This window comes from Silurus meridionalis, chromosome 22 (genome assembly GCF_014805685.1).
Source record: "Silurus meridionalis isolate SWU-2019-XX chromosome 22, ASM1480568v1, whole genome shotgun sequence".
NCBI classification, from domain to species: Eukaryota; Metazoa; Chordata; class Actinopteri; order Siluriformes; family Siluridae; genus Silurus; species Silurus meridionalis.
The window spans coordinates 6,280,666-6,306,936 of NC_060905.1; the positions used below are offsets into that span (position 1 = coordinate 6,280,666).

A 26,271-nucleotide genomic window follows, 5' to 3' on the forward strand; every position below is an offset into this window, starting at 1 on the left:
CCCGGGTTTGATCCCCGGTCAGGGAACCATCCCCAGCCACTCTCAGTGCTGGTCCCAAGCCCGGATAAATTGGGGAGGGTTGCGTTAGGAAGGGCATCCAGCGTAAAACATGTGCCAAATCAAACGTGCGGAGGATCCACTGTGGCGACCCCTAACGGGAGAAGCCGAAAGAAAGTTTATTATGATTCAATTTAAAACACCTTAATTACTTTACAACATTTACAAGAATATTTTGTCTTTACGCTCTATATTGTTTGGTTTCACTAATAATTAACATACATTTGCATAAAGCATTAATATTTGTCCATGCCTATGTTGATTAGAGTAATAAAAATGTGAAAAGTATTAATTTAAGATACATTTAGAACAAATAAAAATGTGCGATTAAGTTGCGATTAATTGTGATTTAATGTTTTAATCGATTGAAAGCCCTAATATTAATATGAAGTGATATCCAGTGATGGCTACTGAATTTACTGAAGTATATGTCAGAGCCCAAACTTCTTTACTTTAACTTGTGTATAAAAGTTTATTCATTAAATAACTTTTACCAGAGTCTTTTAAAACATGATAATCTGCACTTCTACTTAAGTGAAGGATGTGTGTACTTTTGACACCTCTGGACTGAGGTGAGTTGTAACCAGAGATTGTGTTGGCATAGAATTCTTGAACTTGACATATAGATGGTTTTGCTAGAAAAGCACCTGACTCACTTAAATATTTTCCTCCACGAGCTGCTAAAATTAAATGTTTTCCAAATAGATGAAGGTGCAATGGTTCCTCTTTCTTTTTAACACTAAAAATGCTGCCTCTGAGGGCAGTGTAGCTACACGATTGAATCCCATAGACAAAGCCTCTACTATACTCATTCATTACTTTCTGTTCTGAGATCAACAGGGAGAACAACCTGCCTCTTTGTGAAGTGGATCCCAGGAGGTTGATTGCACAATGGAAAGGCAGCCTCTAGGCGTTTTGTTAGAAAAGGTCCCAGTAGTTTTGGAGAAGTTAAAACAAATGTTCCGAACCAGATGTAGGTAGGGCAGGTGTGAGTATGTCTTTGAGGGATAACCGAGAACATTGGGAGCCTCAGACATAAATAATGTATACTTGGAGATAAGGGAATCCCAGAACTAGTAGAATGTGGGCCACATTAAATGTTTTTTGGTATTCTATGATTGATGAAGTTTGGATGCAATATTGGTTGTCAATTAAATGCAGAGACCATAATAAGATGGGGAAGCACTTCCTTTAGCAACCCCAGTCATTTTACTATAGTCTCACTAATAGAACTGTGAGTCACTTCCTGCCAGACATACAAGGGGCAAAGCCCAGGGCCATCAAAGATCCCCCTTTCTGGGATGGCCCTTTGGCATCAATTGGTGAAGGCCAAAGGCCTGCCCCACACTATAAGCACAACTTTTCTCATATACCTCTCTCCTATGATGAGAAAACCCAATTGCATCTGATTGCTTGTGCAGACAGTTGTCAGTCATAAATGACAGTGGTGGACAAAGTACACAACCAGGTACTTAATTACGGTAGAGATACACAAAGTAAAATATCACTTCAGTAAAAGTAAAAGTGCTCCTTTTAAGCTTTCACTTCAGTAAAAGTATATAAGTATCCAATGTACTATGATTTATTATGGCTTAAATGCTCCTATTATCATTTTTGTCACAAGACTCTTTGCTTAATCAACTCTGTTTATGCAATCTATTAGAATGATATCAATGAGTCAAACACTGATTGATATCTTAAAATTATTATGAGCCCCAAACCTTCTTTTCAACTACCGGTACTTAAAAATAATTGGGCAAATAAGGCCACAGGTGTTGTGGCAAGTTAGCGTCAGGAGTTCCTTCCATCATTTATTTCTCTCAAAATGTTCTGCTTGCTGTTGAACTGATGCTGAACTGTATGTTGATGCTAAGTAGATACCAACAAGAGGCAATCAAAAGAAGTTAAAACAGTGCGCTCTACCCTGATTGTGGCTTGCTGCATTCTTGACATTCTTCATTCACATTCCTATTCACTCATAAATAAAAAGGAACGACTGATTACGCAAAATGTAGTTGAGTAAAAAAGTAAGATATTTGACTTTAAAATGTAGTGAAGTTTAAATAAAAGTCTCCCCAAATGCATGTGCAAAAAAGCTACTCAACTACAGTAGCCGATTACATTAACTTTTTTACTGTACACCACTGCTAAATGACCGGTAATAAAGTGTTTCCTGGACTCGAAGAGGGTCACGTAAAGCCAGCTCGTCTTTCAAATATTTAGAGAGACATTGCAAATGTGCTGCTAGGGGAACCTGGAAATCCCAGCCAGAGCATTTGTTCGATCAAAGTAAGGGAGGATATTCATTACAAGAGATATCATGCAGCCCTCAATGGGTTAATGTTTTCTCCTTAATCCTTTTCTTACTTTTACCTAATATTTTCTATGCAATACTTTATATTCTAGAATGTGTTCCCTTACTTTTCTATCTTTCTTTCAGAAATCATGGCACTGCTCTGTTAGATGGCACAGATGTCTATGCCCCCACACAGAGTATAGTATTTTCAGGTTTTATAAAAGATGTTGTCAGTTGTTGAGAGTTTGGGCAGCTTACCCCACACAAGGGTGTCACGTAGCAACTGGTGCCAGGTTTGTGATAAAAGCCCATGTAGGTGGCCAAAAAGGGCACTTATGGCATTACGAATGAATAGGGTATACCAAAAGATTGGAGCTTATTATAACAGCAGAGGAACTAAATCTGGAATAAGATGTTCAACAATTACTAAACTGACAATGTGTAAAAATAATTATTTGTAAATAATATATATTATATGTATGTATGTATAAAATATGTATTTATTTTAATTGTAAATTTACAAAATGCAATGTGAGCATTCTTAAAGTTTAAAATTGTAAGAAATCTTAATCAAATCAATATTTGGTTCAACAACCCTTTGGCTTCAAATCAGCATCAGTTCTTACAAACTTTGTACACTTGCACAAGCCATGGGTTTTGTAGTATACGAGTCAGGTGTACGATTAACCAGTAATACCTATCAGGTGCTAACAATTATCAGTTTTACACAGTCATTAATTGAAACAGAAATATCTGTGTAGGAGCTTAACCCTGGGTGACGAACTGCTAAACTCTGCTACTAAGGTCAAGTTCTGGAAGACAGTTTAATGTCACGGGTCATACACCATAAAAAGTTTATGCAACAGATTAAAGACACATCATGCTTACTTCACTTCGGTAGATGTGCCATTAGCAAAAATGAGGCAGAAACCAGTGTGACCCAGGTAAAATTGTCTACTGTCTTAGGAGTCTGGCCAGAAGTGGGCCTAATGGAAAAATTGGCGCCAAAAACTATACCTCTGACTTAGAAACAAGGCTTAGCAACTTAAGTATGCACTAAAACATAGGAACTGGGTTGCAGAAAAATGGCAGCAAGTGCTCTGGCCCGATAAGTCAAAATCTGAAATATTCCACTGTAGTATGAGGCAAGTTGTTTGCCAAATAGCTGGAAAGCGGTACAATAATGACTGCTCACAGGCAACAGTGAAGCATGGTGGAGGTTGCTTGCAAATTTGAGGCTGCATTTGTGCAAATGAAGTTGGAGATTTGGTCAGAAATCATGGACTCCTCAATGAAGAGATATAGGTAGATAGATATAGGCAGTACCACCAGGCAGGTGTCTAATTGGCCCAACATTTATTCTGTCACAGGACCACGACCCCAAACATACATCTATTGTCATTCAGAACTATCTTCAGCGTGTTGGCCTCCACAAAATCCTGATTTTAACATCATTAAATCTGTCTGGGATTACATGAAAAGAAAGAGGGATGTAAAGCAGCCTACATCGACAGAAGATATGTGCTTAGTTCAGATGGAACCAGCCATTAATTAATAAAGACCATGAGAAGACCAGAGAAACTTCTGTGTCTCTGAGAAAGTGTAGAGAAACAGAAACAGAAACACATACACCAGACTGAACTTGTCTAAAGTTCAGAATTTGCTGTCTGGAAATGCTACAGGTTAGTCTAGCTTGAAAATGTAGTAAGTGAATGTGCAGAATCTGTCTCAAACAAGTTGAGAGCCAACGAATTCAAGGTCAGGCGCAGGTCTAAAAGAGAGAGAATTGAAAAGTTTAAGATTTACTTTTTTGGACTTCACACTCCTGTAATGAAATGCTAAAACAGAAATTAATAGACAAGTTGAGCTAATTAGGACATAATTTCCCAGTGGTCAAATGAGATATAACTTTGGAGTTAATTGCTTGAAATGATCTGTTGTGTCTGATTAAATGTTTGAGGGCTCATAGGAAATGCCTCTTTAGTAGCTCAACTACTTTTATTAACGTCAACGGTAGCCTAATTTCTCTAAATTTTTATTCTGACAGGCAGCTTTATGCGCCTGGATGTTTTGAGAATATATGATGGCTTTAATATTGTCTTGAATTGTTAATTTGTATTATTGGTTGTGTTTTTATATTTAACTCCTTAGCATTAATGAAATGGTGGATGTGTTGGATTTGGACAATAGTATATGTGTTATTTGGCAGCATTGTTTTTTCTGGCATCACTAAGACATCAAGTGCCGCAGAAAGTATACTGCCCTTTCTCTCACTAAATCGAGCAGGAGTTAGCCACAGTTCTTACAATATAAAACTCCATACAGTCTTTGAGTTAGCTCATGGTTATCAGACTCAGGACAGGAAGACCACACAAACATACAGAGATTTGATGTTATTTGTTTATTTATTTATTTAGTTTTAGTGTATGGAGGTCGCATCATCATCAGTCTAAGCAACACTGTAGAAATAGCCATTTTTATATAACATAACAGCTCTAGATGCACTTACCTCTTTCGAGTTTTACTTAAAATATATAAATTATAATATATAATATATTTGGTGTCCTGATTCAGGTACTGTATCAGCTTGACGATTTACTTACTTTAAAACACCATAATTACTTTAATACCTTTACAAGAATAATTTGTTTTCATGCTCTATATTTAGTTTGGTTTCACTAATAATAAACATATTTGTCCTTGCCTATTTGACTTGAGTATTCAAAACGTAAAAATTATTAATTTAATGAACATTTAGAACAGATAAAAACGTGCGATTGATCGCGAGATCATGCTATGCTATTAATAACGATTCATATTTTAATTGATTGACAGCCCTAATATTAATATGATGTGAGGTCCAGTTACCAGCGTCGCTACTTTTTACTTAAGTACAGTATCTGTACTTCTACTTAAGTGAAGGATGTGGGTACGTTTGCCATCTCTGCATAGCTTTGGTTCCTTTTCAGGAACTTGAGCTGCGTCGGAACGCTTTGGGAACGCAACTGCGTTGTCCATGCTCTGTGTAATGAGTCTAATCAGTCAAAATTAAAGACAGGCTGTCACCTGCGGGGTGACGTCACGACCAGGGAGTATAAAGTGCACCTGGAGAGAAGACTGCTTCAGCTTCTGTTTGTTCATTAAGGCATCTAAGAAAGCTGTTTCTTCCCTGTTTCGTTTGGGGAAGGGATACACACAGCGTGTGTGTGGCTTTGTTTGCGATATCGGGTCCTTCCATTCTGCCTTGCCCTGTCACCCCGCACCCTCACGAAGTGTGTCGATGCGGCTCTGGCTTCCCTGAGACTTCGGGGCATCCGTATCCTCAATTATATCGACGATTGGTTGATATTAGCTCAATCAGAGCAGTTAGTGGTCCGGCATCGAGATGTCGTTCTCGCTCACATGAAGGAGCTGGGGTTTCGGCTGAATACCAGTAATAGTGTGCTTTCTCCATCACAGAGAACCACCTATCTCTGTGTCATTTGGGATTCGGCGACTTGGGATTTGCGTGCAGCTTTCCCCTGCCCACATATCGTCCATCCTCATGCCGGGCAGGAAGGTCAGAGAAGGGCAGTCACTGACTGTCAAACAGTTCCAGAGGCTGCTCGGGTTTATGGCAGCAGCGTCCAGTGTCTTTCCACTTGGCTTCTTGTACATGAGACCCCTTCAGTGGTGGCTCAAAGCCCGTTCCCAAAGCGTTCTGACGCAGCGTCTTGTTCCCTTAGGAATTAGGGTAACATACGTAACCTGGAGACATTTTCTTTTTATTGGTTTATTTATGATTTATGGAATAAAGGTCATTTTATAATTCAGGTTACGAATCGCAGTTCATCAAATTTTTTGCCCCTGGTTACGAACAATATATCGGGATACGAACGTCGCTCACCAAATAATCTCAGGCAAGTTGGTTGTTTTTGCTCTATCCACGCAGCTCGTCACATCAGTTAGCGTCCTGTGTCCCTAGCGAGAGCATCGTGTTACTTATCCGCTTGAACTTTTCCCGGCAGCAGCGTAACAACTCGTTAGTTGATGCTCGTGGAGTGATGAGATGGACAACATTAGCTGATGCATAACCACTTTACTTGTTTTTATGAAGATAGATTAGCAGGGTTACAGTCTTTTCCGAAGTACAATACCCATAATGAATTTCACTCTGGACTTCAATACCAACTGATAGTAGCCTTAAAGAAACAGCTCTCATTTTCCCTCTAATGCAACAATTGTCTCAGCGTTCGTGTTAATAACACTGTCTTTAATATTCTATAATATAATATATAATAATATATAAATAATATAATATAATAAGATTCTCCTTCAAACAATAACTCTCCCTCCTCCCCTTCTCTGACGTCGTCTCCTGCAGCGAGTCTTCTCAAAGGGAAAGTACCTGGTAAAGATCTTTTCCTCTTTTGTATGTTTTTATGTGGTATAATTTTAATATAACATGTTAAAAGTAAATAATATTAGTGAATATTGGCTTTATTTTTATTTAAGTAATATTTTTGGTTGTCCAGAACGAATTACCGAAGTTTCTGTTCATTATTATGGGGAAATTTGTATCGGGATACGAACTTTTCAGGTTACGAATAAAGTACCGGAATGAATTAAATTCGTAACCCGAGGTTCCACTGTATTTTGTCTCACAGACTCTACATAACATTTACAGTATAGACTGTGGAGTTGAGTCGGTTCACCTTTTACATGTTTGATATTGTGCTAGGCTAAGGCAAGGGTGAGGATAAGCATTTTAAAATATCAAATAGTCAAGAACCATCAGGACATGCAATCATAGGCGGATAAATAATTTAACCACCATTATTCCTAAAATGCAATGTTTTTTTAAAAGGGAATAAAACAAGAAAAGAAGGCAAGTTGATTGTAGCAGCTAAGGACACAAAGGTTGTCTGAAGCAATTGAGACCAAACCAGTCCTAAGTGAGATGAAATCCTAGATACAGACACCCGTCAAGAGCTCATGAAATATGCAAAGCAGTATTTTGGGATCTTGAAACCAATGCAGTTTGACTATTAGAAGGGCAGTGCTGTTCTCATAAAAAGCACCAGCCTGAACATAAAATAACAGCTGAATCCCAGTTTGTATTTTTTTTTAGAAATCAGAATAAAAAGCCCAAAATCTTTCTCCTTTTTTCAATGATTGCTTGATTCCTGTGTTTTATGGATATGCTCAAAGTCCTGTCGACCTAAAGGATAATTCCTTGTTTGTTCACATGAGAACAAACTCACATGGTTGCATTTGTCAAATCAAGTAGTTTTATTGTCATTTCAACCACATGTACAGCTGAACACAATGCACAATAGGACTGTGGTGCTACATTCAACAACATAGAACTTCATGAGGCTACAAGAGTTTAGAGACCTTTAGAGGACAATAGGCACAGAAATGGACAGTGTAGTGCAACAGGTTGTGCAAGAAAGATTTTAACACTGTAGAATGCAAATATAATACTATGACTATTTACTATGATAAACAGTAGAAAGTAGAGGTTGTCAGTACAGGATTTGTGTAGTGTTTTTGCAGCAGTTTACGAAAAAAATATTTGCGAATATTGGAGGGAGTAGAATGGTGTAAAATTGAATATGAATGTGTGTCTCTGTGTGTGGCTCTGTGTATTAAGAATTTTGATGGTTTAGGGGAAAATGCTTGCATTCTTGCTGTTAAAGGCTGAAATCTTGCTAACCTTTTGCCACATGGCAGGAGTAAATAATTGAGTGTGTAGTCATCTAAAAAGCTAGTGGCATAGTGTGCAAAGTGTGGTATAAATGTGTGTAATGGTGAAAAGTAAGACCCCATCAGTCTTCTCTACTGTCCTCATTATCTGTTGAAGCTTCTTGAGATCTGGGACGGTACGATTTCCAAACCAGGTAGTGATGTAGGAATTCAGGATGCTCTCTATAGTAGGGATGGTAAGATTCACCGGTGGTATCGGTGCATCGACTTTAGTTAATGATGTGATTAACTAAATTTAATGATGTTATGCATCGATTTTAAAAAGTTTGCATTTGTATCGCATTGTTTATCCATTGTTTTTAGCATACTCGCATCAGTATGAACTGATTTATTTATATACACTTTACGGTATACTTCTATTATTTAGAATGTGACCAATAATTTATATGTAGATTGATTTCTCTTCGCTAAACGGTTTCTCAAACACGCTCTCTCAGCACCACTGCTGCTATGTAAATATGACGTATCACAACACTACAGAGGCAGAGGCGTGTCTTGAGAGTCACATAGAATACAGATTAACATGGCAGAGGTAGAGCTGCATCTTCCTGGAGGCAGAACAGAAAAGGAGTGTCTAGTTTTATTTAATCTTTAATCCGAATCGTATCGGGTTCACTTCCAGGTGAACACCAAGGAAGTTACTGTTCTCCCAAAAATGCACAGAGGAGACATAAATGTTCAGCAGAGAGTGGTCATGTTGTATCCTTCTGAAGACAGCAATCATTTCTTTTGTTTTGGTCAAGTTCAGAGAGTTTGTTAGCTCTGTACCAGTCTGCCACTGCACCTACTCTCTGTATGCTGAATTGTTGTTCTTATCGATTTTTACCCTTTGGCAAGTTGACAATGGGATGTAAGCTGTACATCAGACACCAACAAGCATGGCATGGTCAAAGTCACTAAAGTCACATTTCTTTTCCCCATTCCGACATCTGACATGAACATTAACTCAAGCCCTTAATCTGTATCTGCATGATTTGATGTATTGTGCTGCTGCTCCATGATTGGCTGATTAGATAATGTTCCTATAAAAATGACTAAATTTATTTAAATCAGTCTGCTGATTGCATGTGCAATTTTATTTTTGACTGCATGAGCAATTTTCTCTTTGAACAAGAGCAAAAGGTGTTTGAATTTAAACATTACACTAGATTTGTCCAACATACACTGATTGGCAAAGGATTTGGCATTGTAGTGCCCAGCAGAAGTGAAACAAGCAAAACGTAATGAATTTTATGCTGGTGTGGTGCAAATTATGCAGGTTATGTGGCTGTCATAAAATCAAAGCTGCCTGATTGCTAGTGCAATTTAGAAAATGTTTTGATTTATTTTTTTATTTCGGCAGAATTGGCACAGTTTACTGTTTTTTGGTGGGGTTTTTTTTGGTTTCAGTTGATGAATTGAAAAAGCTATGGGCTAAAATGTAAACCCATCAGGTCTAAAAAAATATATATTTTTGTGTATATATATATATATATATATATATATATATATATATATATATATATATATATATATATATATATATATATAAAGTTTAAACAATAAATGAGCCCAATATAGACAAGCATAACTAGAGAATGTGAGATATAATGCAAGCACTGGGACTGGGATACAATTTTTAATATATTCTTCTTTTAATTGCCAACACATGTTTTGAGTTTTATATTGCCACAAAATATTATCACAAAAATGTCCTAAATATTGTTGTCAGTGGGTTGCAGGAAACGCCGTGCCAGAAACACTCACATCTGGATATGTACTCCCTTACCAATCAATCACATCTGTCATGCATTTCAATTGCGTTGTATAGCTCTACTGCGCCCAATGGCATCTGTGTTTGTTTTTTTTTTTTTTTAACGCATTGCCTAAATTCCATATTTTTTTATTATATTAGATTGATGTGGATGCAACATGAATGACAGGTATTTTCTTCAGATAGAGAGAGAGAATGTGCCCACATTGGAAAATTATTCCTACTACAAAGCAATCTCAACATACAGTTAAAAATGTTGGGTTTGTAGTTTTTTGGTTTTATGCTACGTAACAACATGAATGACTTGCAGTGGGTCGGGTGGGTCATCCCACCTTTGGTTATTGTTTAGTTGCTATAGTGTGGGATTTTTTGTGTTAGATGTTTTTTCTGTTGTTTGTTTTTTAATGGATAATTTGACATGCTCTCTTTATACCAACAAAAATCAGATATACATGGTTTCACTTTCAGCAAATATGCTTTGGTGTTGTTTGACTCGATTGACAGTTGATTGTTATAGGGCTTAGTGGCTGTGTGAAATGTGCTGTCTGCAGGCTGCAGAATCATAGACCAGAAAGCATGTGTAACTAATGCTGGCATATTCATTATGTTGCTGTCTGCAGAAATGGCTTAAAATCCAATCAAAGAGTGTGCCAGGGGAGAGTGATGGGAAAAGAAGCCCGGGTGACATTTTGGTGATAGCTGACATGTCCTCTCAACAGGACAAATGCCTGTTCTGTTCAAGAGCTGGGCACAAATTACAGCAATTTCTGTCAGACTGACACTCGATTTTGTCACCTGAGAAATAATTTATACCCAAATCTGAACAGCTTCGGCGGGCCATTTGCCCAGTGACTAACCACTTCAAATGATGATTTACAAACAGATGATACACAAACAGGACCAGTTTGGTTTCAAAACAGATTCAGTATGCAGCAATGGGCACTGAAGGGAAATATAGACAGTACAGCAATGCTATTCTTTCTCACTTACGTTTCATGGTTGAATAAAGGCTTGTGGCAATGCTGTATTGGAGCACATCCCAAACAAAACTGAAAATAAACTAGGTGACAAAGGAAGTGAGAGAGAGAGAGAGAGAGAGAGAGAGAGAGAGAGAGAGAAGAATTCAGTTTTCAGGTTCCAATTGAATTGTGAACCTCTATCTTTTTGACAAATGACTGCATTGCCTAAACACATCTTGGCAGAAACCTTTTCTTCCATGCCGCTTTTGACTTGCATGATCGCTGACATATATCGGAAAAATTATCCAATGATCGATACTCGACTATATGGACGAACATCTAAAAAGCCGGAGAATGCAGGATGAAAATAATGAGACATCAAAGAATACATCACATTGTGAATATTAACAACCTGGATCAATTTGCAATCACATTTGTGCCTTTTAAATGCTGTCTCTGTGCATCAGTTTTAATATATCTAGGTGTATATGATGTATTTATATGCGCATTGATCATCCCGAGAGATGTAACTGTCAGCACGTTTAAAAATCTCACATTATACCGTATGCCTCTTTAAGTAGCAAAGTCTAACACACACACACACACACACATATATATATATATTATACTTTCACCGTCCATTTGCTCATGTAGGTAGTTATCTAATTAGGCAATCATGTAGTAGCAGCACAGTGCATATAATTATGCAGATACAAGTCAAGGGATTTAGTTCACACATCATAATAGGATAAAAGTGTGATCTTTGTGACCTTAACAATGGCATGGATGTTAGTACCAGATGATTTGAGGGTTTCAGAAATTGCTAATCTCCTTTCACAATCAAAGGCTTTACAGTTCATACGTAACAGTGCAAAAAAAAAAAAAATGTCCAGGGTAAAATCAAAACCATGAAAGTCCCAGATTCCTGTTCGTGGCTGACAAGAGTGAAACCAAATGTGGTTGAGTAAATATACTTCGTTACTGTACTTAAGTATTTTCTTGGCTACTTTTACTGAGTATCAAAGAAACTACCAAAGTATCTACTCAACTACATTTATGATTCAGTATATGCACAGTAGTTTTTTAACTTCCCTATATTTTAATTGAAAATGCCTGTTACCAATTAACATTTTGCCTGGCAGCTTTATCTGCTGTGGCTTATTTATTCTGCAGAATAGGTAATATCACCATCTGCTTTTTATTTCTACATTGAATACTAATGGTTCCTCTACTTTGTGACATGATACTTTTATTGTAATTGTTAAATTAATAAACCTTTTGAAAGATTTCTTTACTACTTTTTTTTTTATGTTTTACTGTTTCATTCTGGTGTGTTTAAGTGACTGTTGTGTTGATGGTTAATGCAGTGGTTTTCGGTGTAATTGAGTTGTACGATTTGATTTGTATTTTAGGAAATAAAATCTCATCCGTTTCTGGCTTGTCAATAACTTGGTGTTGAGGACTAGTGCATGTTTGAGCTTACGTTCAATACGAGTAAAATACTTAACTTACCGTATTTTTCGGACTATAAGCCGCTACTTTTTTCCCACGTTTTGAACCCCGCGGCTTAAACAACGAACTGGCTAATTTATGAATTTTTTACCTGGGTTTTTTCCTGGTTTCACAAACTTCAAGCCAAAAAACTGAACCCCAAAACATAGATGAAATTTTCGAACGGAAACGAAAAAACGCACCTCACCTGTGTTCTGAGCTGCACGGCATCGGGGGAAAAACTTCAATCGGGTGATTTTTAAACGCACGACGATGCCAAAAGATAAACTCCTGAGAAAAATAGTTGTGAAAGGAAGGAGGAAGAAAGTAATTGTATATAAAATAAGGTATTATTTACAGCCTTTCAAAATATTATTAATATGTAATTGTAATTGCATTTAGACAAAAGAAATGCAATTCCAGACATCCAGGAGATTTGAGAGGATCCACATTCAGAAACACTACGTAGCACTATCCAGCAGAGGAAAAGCATGGCACAGCACCATCCTATAAACTGTAACATACATGATGGAATATCAGCAAGGCCACACAAATGGTGAACAATCTGTGTGAGCTTTGTGTAGTCCGTGATTACTATATTCCTGAGACTTAAGAAGAGGCTAATTATTTGGAGGCAGGGGCCTCTGTTGGTGTGATGGATTATTGTCTTCGACTAGTGTGACAGATTTGTTTTTGCTGAGAAAACACACCAGAGACAAAATCCTACCACAACACATGATTCTCTTGTCACTGGAACTGTGAAATGCAGTGCTAATCGCACAGCATTGGGAAAGATTAGACTAACGTGAAATATGAGAAAATAACAAAAAAACAGACTTTATAGTATTCGATAGAAGAAGCGCTTTAATTATACAATACAGAAGCAGTGTTTTATTTACATCACTATGAACAAGAAATATATATGCATGTTGCTTTGCTGTTTCCTAATGATTACCACAATATATAGGGGTCTAACAGGGCAGTTAGAAATAATGGTCACAACATCTGGCTGGCCTCCAATAGTTAATTTACCATGCTGCTGTGCACCCCTCAATTGACCAGCTGTCTGCTGGTGGAGCTCTTGAATAGTTTTGTTACTTAGGGCATTTGTGTCCATCGACTGGACAAGCCTTAAAAGCTTTATATGAAAAGGGCGTCAAATAATAAGAAAAGAAGAAAAATCCAATTTATTATGAATATTGAAGCTCAGCAGGAGAAAGCGCACACGAGTGATGTGCAAATGACTCGGTTTTTATATGTATTCAAAAAGAACTATGGGTGATTAGGGGACTACTGCATATATGAAATAGCGAGTAAACAATTCTTCTTTACATGCATACTTTTGCACTCAGAAATTTCTATTTTCATTTAAATTCCCTTGTCATTTAAATCATTTCTTTTTCCGTTATCTCTTCTCTTCATTTCAGAAAGCAACCAGATAAACAATGTGGGCCCAGGACCAGTGTCCCCGTACCCTACACTGGGTACACCAATGTCTCCATATGCTACATTGGGACAGATTTCTCACAACTATGAGCAACCCCAGCCTGTCAAAGAGCTCAACAAATATGCATCGTTGAAAGCAGTAGGTAAGCATGCTTGAATACTTAGAGTGAGTTATTACATCGATGTTAAAGAAACAGCAAGAATGTCATCGTTTAAACCCTTAGGACAGAGTACTTGAATTTAGTCAGACATCGGCAAGATGAGTGAAGACCTTATTGAATGTACCATTAATTAAGCCCAGAAGTTGGCTGCCTATTGTATTTCTCTTCTCATAAATAGTTTCCCCGAATTCTATTACCAAGGTAAGTAGCAAATATGACATGGGAGTCAGCGCCAGAGGTTCCATTATCAATATTAACAAGTTATGACTGCCAATATTCAAACTTAATTGGATTTTTGTAGGCGATGTGTCATTTTTTTAAACATAGAGCAAAGAAACCTGCTAACAAAATCTTATGCAGACTTAAATTTCTCTCACAATATGTGGGCTTGGTGACACTAATGATATAATGATGCAGCTAATTTCATTTAACGCTGAGATAAATTCAATTATCAAAAGAAATAGCCACCAAAGTGATCTAATCATTGACAGACAGACAGACAGACAGATTGATAACTTTTTCTTCCCAGAGGGAAAGTCACATATAAGAGCAGCCCAGAGAGTAAAACTTATATTAATAGCAATTTACATTATAGATGAAAGATAAAGGAGTAAATATATAAATATAAATAAGTATGTAAAGAAGAAACAGATACGGGTGTGTACAGCGATGTGGTTGTGCAGTCTAGTGTTTTTTGTAAACACTGTAAACATTGCTGATACATCAGCAGACCTGAGGTGAATAGAAGTCATTGTAAATTGCAATTCCATACCAGATGCTATGCTGTTATTGTTACACTCTTATTCCGCACACTGATTGAGGATAATGTATAGTGTGTGGTGGCAAACAAAATAAGCATATTTTTGTTTTTGCATTTGAAAAAAAAACCTTAAAGCTAAAAACATCCAAATGCAACAGTAAATCTGAGAATCGAGTAGTGTTAGATTCAAAATAAAATCAATGTAACATTTCAACAGCAATAAATTATGGCAAGCAGTGTTGGGCAGTAACGCGTTACCAGTAACAGTAACTAATACAGTAACTAATACTGTAACGCGTTACTTTTAAAAATAAAGTAACTCCGTTACCGTTACCGTATGGTGCGTTACCTGTTACTTTTTTAAATGAATGAATTCCGGCTGAAGTGTAGACTACAGTCTGACCTGTTTATAGCAGTGTCGCATTGTAGGATTGGTGGATTACCCTCAGTATACGCGAAGAAGACGCACTGTGGGCGTGTCTCCGTTCATGCTAGAAGCTAGAAGCTAGAAGCTAACCCGGTGTTCTGTTCTACATTGTTGATAGTTTTCATACTTCAGCTGTGAAAGGAACATGTTTAAGAGCTCAACACAACAGCAGAAGCCACTTTAGTTTTTGATTGTGAATATATTATTCAGCTTGTTTTGTTATTTATTTTAGAAATCCTTGTGATATATTTAGTTTGTGCTGGTCTGACTTTAATAAAATAGTGTTTAAAAATAAAATTTGTGTTTAAGTCAGTTTAGTGTTTGTAGACCATAACACATAAAAGGGCATTAATAGGAACATTAAAGAATGTTCTTTAAAAAAGTAACTAAAAAGTTACTTTTAACAGTAACGCATTACTTTTTGGTGTAAGTAATCAACAAAGTAACTAAGTTACTTTTTGAATGAAGTAACGAGTAACTGTAACTAGTTACTATTTTTAGTAACTAGCACAACACTGATGGCAAGTATTTAGATAATACTTAATATGAACTTTTCTTATAAATTACATTATTCTGCATCAACGTCCAGCTCATTAAATGATGTTAGTTGGCAGACAGCTGTTTGAAAAATGCTGGCAGATAAACTAATGCATTATGGTGGATGTTTTGCCAAAACAGTCAATCGAAACCAAGGTTTTCCTCCAGGTAATCCATTAGAGCCTTGAGGAAACAAGTCTAAGAGAAGACAGCAGCAAGAGAATTTTAATGTTTGGCTCACTGCTGACTGAGACATTGCGCTCCTTGCCATTGATATTTGCTAATCTCAGGATATTGATGTACACGAAAGAGCCTTGTTCTCCCAGGCGACCTTCCTGTCTCTACTACCTGGATTGTTTTGCATGATGCTCTGCCTACAGCTAAATGTTGGTTTCAAGCTCAGGGTTAGAAAGGTCACCTGAATAATATTGAATTAAGCAGTCTATAATATTATAGACTATGTTTGTGTCTATATATACTGTTCCTATTAGAGCTTTAGACAGTTTCAAGGCAATAAAAATGTGTGAATTTAGGCAACTTACATCTTAATGGGTTAAACAGATCTAGAACAGATCTCTAGAAACTGATTTTCAAAGCTAAGTTCTAAATACAACTGCATTAAAACGTTTAGATCAAATTCATGGGTTGAAAACCTAAAGCTTTAACATATTTGTACTTGATTTTTTGTAACCCAGAAGAATGTTACCATCACTAAAATCCACTTTATTTTATCCAGAACTTGGATTACAGTCTGTGCTTTGTATCTTTTTTTGCTGTTGGTTTTCCCATCTTCTCTGGCTTTCTTTGATCTCCTTGTACCTGAAACACTTACTGGATCAACTGTGGCCATTACCAGGAAGTGCTAACTGAAAATGAATGAATAAGTGTTAATTATGGATACATGAAAATAACTAAAACAATCTGTGGGCAAACAAATAATTTAATATATTTTACCATCTCGGACAATTCAGATCCCTTGATCGTGTTCAAACCTAATATAGACCACTTCTGACATTATTTTCACCATAGCAACACATTTTGCTTATAATCATGTACAGGAAATATGTAGCTTATTCTTCTTTTTACAGACATACTGTATTTCTCAGAGGGACTAAATTCATTGTGTAGAGCTTGCTCCAATAAAGTGCTCATTGTGGAAACTAAGGCATGTTTGCCACAGGTCAGATTAACTTCACAGTTTTTATACACTGATTAGGCATAACATTATGACCACGTGCCTAATATTGTGTTGGTCCTCCTTTTGCTTCTGTAACAGTCCTGACCTGTTGAACATTAACAGCACAAACTTCTTCAGCAATTTGATCTACAGGAGCTCGTCTGTTGGATCGGACCACACGGACCAACTTTCGATTCCCACATGCATTAATAAGCCTCCCACGACCCTGTCGCCGGTTCACCACTGTGCCTTCCTTGGAGCACTTTTAATAGATACTGACCACTGAGCAGCAGTTTTGGAGATGCTCCGACCCAGTCGTCTAGCCATCACAATTTGGCCCTCGTCACACTCGATCAAATACTTATGCTTGCCCATTTTTCCTGGTTCTACACATCACCTTTGAGGACAAAATGTTTACTTGCTTCTCCCACCCACTAGCAGGTGCCATGATGAAGAGATAACCGGTGTTATTTATTCACCGGTCATAATGTTGTAATGCCATAATGTTATGCCTGATTGGTGTAAGGTGGCTTTGCAGATTTATTGGCTCACTTTGAACATCCATTGTTTGTTTCTGCTTGTATTTTCAGCTGAGAAGGCTAATGAAAACTTTTACACAAACCGGAGACACGGTTCGGATTTGACGACCAAAGGCACACTACCCCTGCACCCAGTGCAGCTTGAACCGGAGCCGACCAACCCTTATAGCCCAGAGATGCCTTGCCAAAAACAAAATGGACACAAGGCCAAGAGCATGAAGGTGACGTGCTCACACCCACTGCCCTATGGCTCCAACACCATTTCCACCCCAGGCATGCTAAGGAGCCGCGAGGCATCAGAGGTTCTTGGGCGTCGCCACACATATGGCCCTAAAAAGCAGAGCACACTACTGGAGCAGGTCAATGAGCTGACCTCACACAGCCAGCATTACCTGCCTCCCCACCCATACTATATCAGTAACAGCAAGACTGAAGTGACGGTGTGAAGAGGTATGACACAGCCAACTCGACTGAGCCAGACTAGACTAATGGAAGAGTGAAAGAAAACCGAGGAGGTCTGAGAGCTGTTTTTTCCCATGGGATTGGCATTGGCAGAGCTGCATCTGACCATCTGCTTGAGCCCCATGTGCAGGATCTGTACTTTTTTCTTTTCAGGAAGGCATGAAAAAAGTATGATGTAGGACTCTGGACTTCTGGAGCAACAAGCAGTATATTTTATAATCTGTACTCTCTTTTTTTTCAGTTACTGTCATGTCTGTATTATAATGCAATTTAATAATATAGTTATAAGCTTTTGACAGAAACAAAGTGTCCAGCAGACTAGTAAATTGTAACGCAATTACACTCATCTGCAGTGCATAATGGGAGCAGTGCTACTCTGTTCAGTTTGTCTGTAATTCTGAATGCAGGGATAGATAGTTCTGGGATACACAGGCAGCAGGGTCTTGGAGTATCTCAGGCTTGAATGGGCACAAATTCACTAATTCTGGACAGGTCTTTTTTTTTCCTTAATTTTACCGAGTTTATTTTCATATTGTATAAGAACAATGTGTACCAAAATCTCTGTATTGATACTGCACACATCCTGGAGCCTATGCTTTTCAATCATAGTCAGCAATTTTGTGATTTTTTATAGTAATTCCAGTATATAGGGCTCAATTCTCACAGTGTAATTTGCTTATTAATGCCAGCCTGTTGCCATTTTAGTTGGGAACAAGAATTGTATTTATTATTTTTACATTTGCACTTGTTTGCTCACTGTTGCTGTTTTGAACATCATAAATGAATGATGGTAGAATGGCTAAACCCATTTGGTCCAAAATCTACATGCTCAATTCAACTTCTTAAGACCAATTTTTAGCATAGGTGCATGGATAAGACTGTATTTTGACTGACCTGATACACAGAATACCTAGTCTTGTCCAATTTCTTTGCAATCCTATTTTGTAGATGTTTACTACTTATGTAGCCACGTCACCCAATTGATAACTAAGTACAACAGAGTTATTTCATTAATCAGTTTAGTGCACCTGTGCATGCATGTCTAGTCCTTCAACAAAGTCAAAGTGACAGTGATATAGTGCTTGCTATAAATACCTTCACACTATGGCTCATCACAGTAGAGAATTAGCATTTAGCATCCTGTCCGTAGGATGCTGATGACTTTTGTCACCAAATGGGTCTCTACATAGGCAAGGCAGCGCCTACACTCTTTGCACTCTTCCAACAGATGACTAACTGCCTGATGAACAAATACCTGGCCTTACAGTTCAAATACTGCCATAATGTATTGTGTGTAATGTACTGGGCACATTCTGCAGATTGTCCTTCATTGATTGATGCAAGGTCAATGTGCTACAAATTTGATTGAGTTAAACTTATTCAGGAACAAGGTTACACCAGAACCTTTTGTCCAAAATCAGAGTAAGCTAATCACATCATCAACATATCATTTTCCCATCCTCTTTCTTCTTGTGATCTTTAGCAAAATGTTGTCTTCAATAATTTGCACCATAAAGCAGTGTCTCTTTTGGATGCTTGGATAGTGGTCCTAAGGGCTCCAACATAAGAGTGAGGTATCTGACTTGCAATGAAAGTTTGCCATGATATACCGTCAATTTGATATACTCTGTGCTCTGGCTAGCTGAAATGGCAACCAAATACATTTTCAGCATAAATGACCACTAATCAGCAGTCCCTTTAAGAAAGCAAACACCTCTTGCATTGCAGTGACAGTCCATATATCATTTTTGAAATATTCTCACCTTATACAAGGCCCACATACTAGGGTGGTTATTTTTCCTGGACTGCTACAATGTGTGTCATTACTACACTCACAAAACATGGCTGGCAGTGGTGGACAATCACGCAGCAAGCCACCAATCAGGGTCGAGCACGCTCTCTGTTTTAAACTTTTTTGATTGCCACTTGCTGGTGTCTACTTAATAAATAAACCAAGAAACTCCTGACACTAACTTGCCATAACACCCCTGACTTTATTTACACAATTTTCTTTTAAGTAGTTGAAAAAAAAGGCTTTGGGCTTATTATAATTTAAATAGATATCAATCAGTGACTCATTAATATCATTCTATTAAGAGATCGATGTGTTAAGAGTAACAGAGTCTTTTAACATAAACTGAGTTGATTAAGCAAAGAGTTATAATAGGAACATTAGAGCCATAAAAAATCATAGCGCTTAAGACACAATTTTAAAGACAAAAAACTTTTGTACTTTTATTTAAGTGAAAGTTTAAGCGGAGCACTTTTACTTTTAACTCAACTCCATGGTTTGTGTTCTTCGTCCACCACTGCTGGCACCCCTTCATCTCAGAAAATCTTACAAGAGAAGCAGTAGCCTGGGCATTCCAACCACTACCAAGAACAGAAGTGGCCATTTAAGGACCATGTGTAGAACTCTATTGTTTGCTTACAGATTAAACCATATTTGACATCAAATGATCTGTTAGTGCCAATAACCATGGAGTATCTGAGAGACATGGATAGGTACATAAGCAACAGTAGGTGCCTTTGTAAGGATGCTGTAGACAGTGTAAGGGTGATGAAGGAACTTGATGTCAATAGCCAGGATGAGCACACCCTCTCATTTGTGGCTCATAGTGAGTCTGTGTGAGCTGCTTAGTGGCAATACAGCTGCTGACCACAAGGGCAATGGAGGAACACATCTGTTCCACCATTCCTGAAGTAAGCCACAAAACATTGCAGGAAAACGGAACTTTGGTGGATAGAAAAAAAACTATTCCCCAGCTGAATATAATGCCAAAATCTACATGTCAAATAGAGAAAAGAATTAGTGACATGGCATGAAGGTATTTACTGTATATTAATGACAAATCACCCATATATTTGTCACTGTTTTTGAAGCTCTCATCATGTAGGTGCACATGCAAAGGAGAACACTATTACAGTGCTTCTGGTAGTTGGACAGGGTGAAATAGAGCAACAAAAAAAAAACATCTGAATTTAGTACAGGCCAAGTCACATTTGAATCTTCCTTTAAGCACCTATTGGGGGCTGAAACAAAGTCTACATATTGCAGCAAGATTTTGCTCAAGCTAACAGAACACTGTCAACCCAGCTATGTATGAACTCTAATTAAATGGCTGGTCTGACAAGACATTTTAGAATGAAACATGCCTCTGCACTTAGCTGACTATAGCGCCCCCTTGCAGCAATGCTTAGAATTGTGTTTGACGTGTTGAGGGTCGTGTTAAAAATTTAGCCATGACACATTTATTTTACATATGTTTCAAGCCCTTTGCTGTACACGTGCTTAGAAGTCGACACAAGCTGTTAGATGCACCCTTAAAATGTACAACTCTCTAGAGTTTGCCCACTCTCAAAGATGTTCTCAACATCATCAGATGTCATCCAATAACTCTTTGTACTCCTATATACAGTATATATACGAAACTCTGCGTGAAATCTTTTGCCGTGTGAGGGTTTAGTTTTCCAGCAATATGTAGCGTGTGGTACAATATAGACATGGATGAGATTGTGTTTTGCAAAGACACGAGTAATTTATTAATTTGACCTTTTGCACAGGTGTTTGCTTGCATTGTGTGATCACAGTGCAAGCAAGTTTTAGTTCCACTGATGATCTTTTAAAATTAGCATTTATTCTGTTTTGTGAATAAACTACTTAATATAAGTGATGTATTATTTAATTCCAAAATAAGTCTCATTAAATATATATATTATAGTGCTTATATCAGAAATATCATGGCAAGAGTACAGGTGGGTGATACCACTTTTGTTATGTTTTTTTGTTAGTTTGTTTTTTCAACAAAGAATACAAAGATGATCCTGATACTGAGTCTTCTTGTGTATAAAAAATGGAAAATTTGTGGTACAGGTAGAATTTTTAGGCATGTATATAAAGTTATATCGTGACCTCAGTATTATAAGGTTCTATCTGCCATATTGGTTGAAAAAAAGAAAAAAAAACAATAGGTAAAACTTTTTACTGATCTCGTGTTATTAATACATTTTTTACGTTATATTTTGGTGTAATATTTGGGCGGAGAAATTTACCAAACAATAATTTTTCAATCAAATTTAAATTCGGTATAAAGTTCTTTCTTCCAGACACTCATCATCCACAGTATGAACTTAGCCATGGCCAAAAAACATTCACATTCTCTTTACACTCTGAGAGAGAAGAACAGATCTGATGTCTCAGTATGGCAAGCCAAAGAAGTAAATAAAAGTTTGGTTGTATATATTCTTTAAAAGTAATAAAATGTAAGTATAAAAAAAGCAATTATATTACAGGTCTATACATTTTATTATCATTTGGGCACATTAAAAAGTCTTCAGAAAGCAGAAGAGTAATATTGTGGCTAAATGTAGCTAACATTAGCATTAAATAGTAGTGTAGTTAAAATGAGCTAGCAACATGCACTGTGCTTAGTAAACTGAAGTTTGCAGTATAAATGTGTCTGCAGGTCAACTTGCAGAAATGTAAGATGTGTTTTTACAAAACCATGTACTGTTTGTTCTGATGTATTGTAATATTGTCAAAAGTCTTAAAGGGAAATTTCGAAATAAAATATCTTGTTGAGAACAACTTCGGTTTCTAAAAATTGATTGAAACGTACAGTACTGATGGTGATTATGTTGGTTTAAATGTCTGAAAGGTATGAAAATGTATTTTCCTGCTGAGTTTATTAAAAGATACTAGGTAATCAATGAGATCAAAGAAATTTGCTTTAGAGAACCTTATAAAACTAGTGCTGGATCTTATACAATAATATTTTTTTTATTGGAAGTATGGACATTGTTTGAAATACTATCTCAGACTACATACCTGTGAAATACTAATATCTCAGACATCCTATAATTTAAAAATGAAGAAATCTTATTGTGTTGTACAAATAAACAGGTTTTGATGGTTTGGCTCGAACGGCTCTTCACCAAGATAGAACCCTATAATACAAAGATCATGATATGCGAAATAGATAATTTTGAGACTTGTGAGGTCCTGTTTAATTACAGAAATAAAAAAAAATTCCCTACAACACATACACTGCATGAAACCGGAGTCATACAATACTGGATTGTGGATGGAGCAGCAGTTTTCCAGTAGTTTTTCATGTTCTAAAACTTTTAGTTTACACACACACACACACACACACACACACACACACACACACACACACACACACACACACACACACACACACACACACACACACACACACACACACACAAACTTATACATTAAATGTATAACTTGCCTAGATGGAATGTCCCTGTGTGTAGCTGTAGTGGGTCAATAAACTTTGGGAAATCTTTAATTGAATGTTGTTTGATTTCCCCGTTAGCCTGATGTGTATATTTAAACCCCTGCATGTGTATTTTTGATGATTAAGATTGTGAAATAAATTTCGCACATAGGTTATCGAATGTCCACATTTGTGAAACCAACACTAACATATTCAAGATAAAATGTATTCGCACAGAAAACGAAACCTGGTTGCTTGTAATATCGATTCATAAGTCAGTGCGAAAATCATTTTCAGCCAACTTGCTGCTCTGCTTTTCCACTTGATCACAGCGACACTAAAAACATACAGTGATGAGTTTTAACGTTTTTTTGGTTTTGCCCATATGCTGTTTTTGATTTGTTAAAAATGTATTATTTGCCTCGGGCCCTAAAAGACCCTAAAACATTTCTGTCGATTATTGTATCTCATTTGTCTCTGTCATTTGTTTCTTCTTTTAATGGCAAAAAAATACTGTAAAACTTCCAGAAAGAAATGTCACATGGTAAATGGTTGTTTAATGTTTTATTTATTTTTTTATAAAATCCTATAACATGGCTTGGTAACAGGTAACAGTAGCAAAGCTTTCCCATCCCTTTTTGTTTTTTCTTCTGTATAGTCCTTTGTTGAGCATAAAGGCACATCCAATGTGTTCAGTCTAAATATCTTTAGGAAAGTAAACTACCAGTGTATACTATATTGGATATATAATGTATGGTATTACTGCACTAAATCCATGTCAGAATTAAGTATTTTTAAGCACTGGCTCCAAAAATACCACATTACCTGACTGCATTATTTGCCGGAGTCCTTTACGAGCAGTTGTTGGTGTGTTCAGCTGGAACAATGTCCTACTGATGCTGATATTAGAAATAGAAGATTCAAGTTATCTTGCCTTGGGACTACATTTTCTTTATCACCCAGAGAAATCAAAGATGCATTTGTACTTATCTGTATCAAACATTGTATTTACTGCAAGTTGGAATGGATTATGAGGGGATTTTTTTAAATGATTGACAAACATACAGTATGATATGAGAAGTCATCCAGAAAAGTCATTGTAAAAAGTACTACACAATCAGTATTGAGACTAGAAATTGTGAAAAGTGAACTAAAATGTGATTTTGTTGTAAAATGTGCATCATTGCATTTAGATGTTATGTATTTACATGAATTGTTGGGTTCAAGCACTACTTGATGAATTCCACATGTTTGAATGTTTTCCCCTGTTATATAAAGCATCACTTATGCAATATGCCATGTGCTGCATTAGATCTGTCCTGCGATATGATACACGGCTGGCCAACACTTAAACTGCATGTATTCATCACGCCACGCAACCCTCAAATCTGCGTCACTGCCACATCGATGGTGAAAATAGCCTGAAATAATGGCTTCTGGTTTGACATTCACCAGATTCGCTTAATGTTTATTAAAATGTCTCCGATAAATGGTGACCTAATGACATGCAGCACATCAGACTGGACAAAACATTGAAAGTGATTACACTACAATAAATTGAATAAGAGAAAAAGGAATTAAATGACGTTTTCAGTCATGAATACAAAAGAATGCAACAAAAAAATCTTTTCTTAATATGAAAGAAAGTCGGATTGCTACTGTTTCACAGTCTTGCAAACCAAAATAATCAGGTTAAGCCTTATTAGCTGAAAGGTAAGAGCCTCTCTGTCACAGTTTTAAACAGATAAACAGCTCCTGGGAATGTTGATTATCATTTAATTGTGTTGTGTTTGACTCTTTTAGCATTCATTATCATCTATTATCTCAAACCGCCTCATTTAACGGTACACAAAGCAGCAACCAAGAAGAGCCCGTGCAAATTCGATATATCGATGTACTACATATAGTATTAAGTATTAAGAGTAACACTATTAGAGCGATCAAGTCTGTATAACTATATTGTACGAAAGGGCTGATATTTCTACAGAATGCCAGAACTGTGACCTAATTCATGGTGGAGCACTTACAATACTTTAAATGAAGTCTGTACCATGACAGACTGAAAATGCTTTTATATCTCAGGTAACGGTTAAAGCAAATGGCATGGGTTATATAAATGTATAATAATACCTGTATAGTAATAATGGAGGAAAAAAAACAGAATAGTGATATAGTCTCTATTTTACAGAGTAGCTTAATGGTTGCTAAACAGCTTAAATTGTCCAATTTAGTTGTCAATGTTGTAATTTCTGTATCACACGTGATGGTGTTTGAAAAATCTCTCAATAACGAATACATTGAGAGTAAATATAGTAGTAGGCAACACAGTAAACAAACACATACCAGTTAGTGGACCCATATTATGTAATCTGGCTGTACTATAATGGAATATTGTTATGTAATCATTGTCTGTAACAACTGTATGACCATGATTTAATAAATGGTTTTTGTTTTGTTGATTGAAAAAACAATCATAGAACCATAAGACTTCTTATCTCGTCCTGCCATGGTCGATACAGGATGTCAACCTTTATTTTTTTTACAGTAATACATGTAACATTTCTATGTGCAAGTTCCAAAATGAAGGCCTGTTGTGGGTACTGTTCTGGGTATAATATGTCTTTACAATAAAATGGACTTCTCAATCTTTTGTAAATGTGTGTGTTAAACAGTCAGGCTGTTCTCTAATCTCTATGTTTGTCTGTGTATCATGACACAATTATAGATGCAAATGCTAGTTTATGCTAGGATTTTTTGAGCTTAGAGAAAATACAGGTCGCACTATTTCTTATATTTTGCTATAAATTATAATGCTTTTTAATTACCTAGCAGTGACATTAGAAAAGTCAGCAAAGAAATATTTTCACACCTTGTATTTATAGTTGATCAGACTGGAGAGACACTACTGACCTGTATAATGGGACTGTTTTGAACAGGATATTGAATTTGTGTAATCAACATTTTTTATAAATACTATTAGCTCTAATATTAGATGAGATATTATTTTAATGATTTTACGCCATTCTTTAGGCATATATTTAGATTTATGGCATTTGGCAGTCACCCTTATCCAGAAAGATTACATTTATCTCATTCATACAACTGAGCAGCAATAGGGTTAAGAGCAATGCTCAGGGGCCAGAAATGGCAGCTTGGTGTGGCTGGGATTTAAACTCATGACCTTCAGATAAAAAAAATGCAACACCTTAACC

At 36.7% G+C, this 26,271-nt stretch overlaps 1 protein-coding gene across 1 annotated transcript in view; it reads left to right on the plus strand.

The window, feature by feature from the left end:
• Positions 1–25,704, plus strand: part of shisa9b (shisa family member 9b) — a 46,125-nt gene extending 20,421 nt beyond the window's left edge. Inside the window, exons 3-4 of the mRNA XM_046835473.1 lie at positions 13,732–13,893; positions 17,403–25,704. Of these exons, the coding sequence (XP_046691429.1) occupies positions 13,732–13,893; positions 17,403–17,797 (557 nt within the window). The 3' untranslated portion in view covers positions 17,798–25,704. The remainder of the gene's footprint in view (positions 1–13,731; positions 13,894–17,402) is intronic.
• Positions 25,705–26,271: the final 567 nt, after the last annotated feature.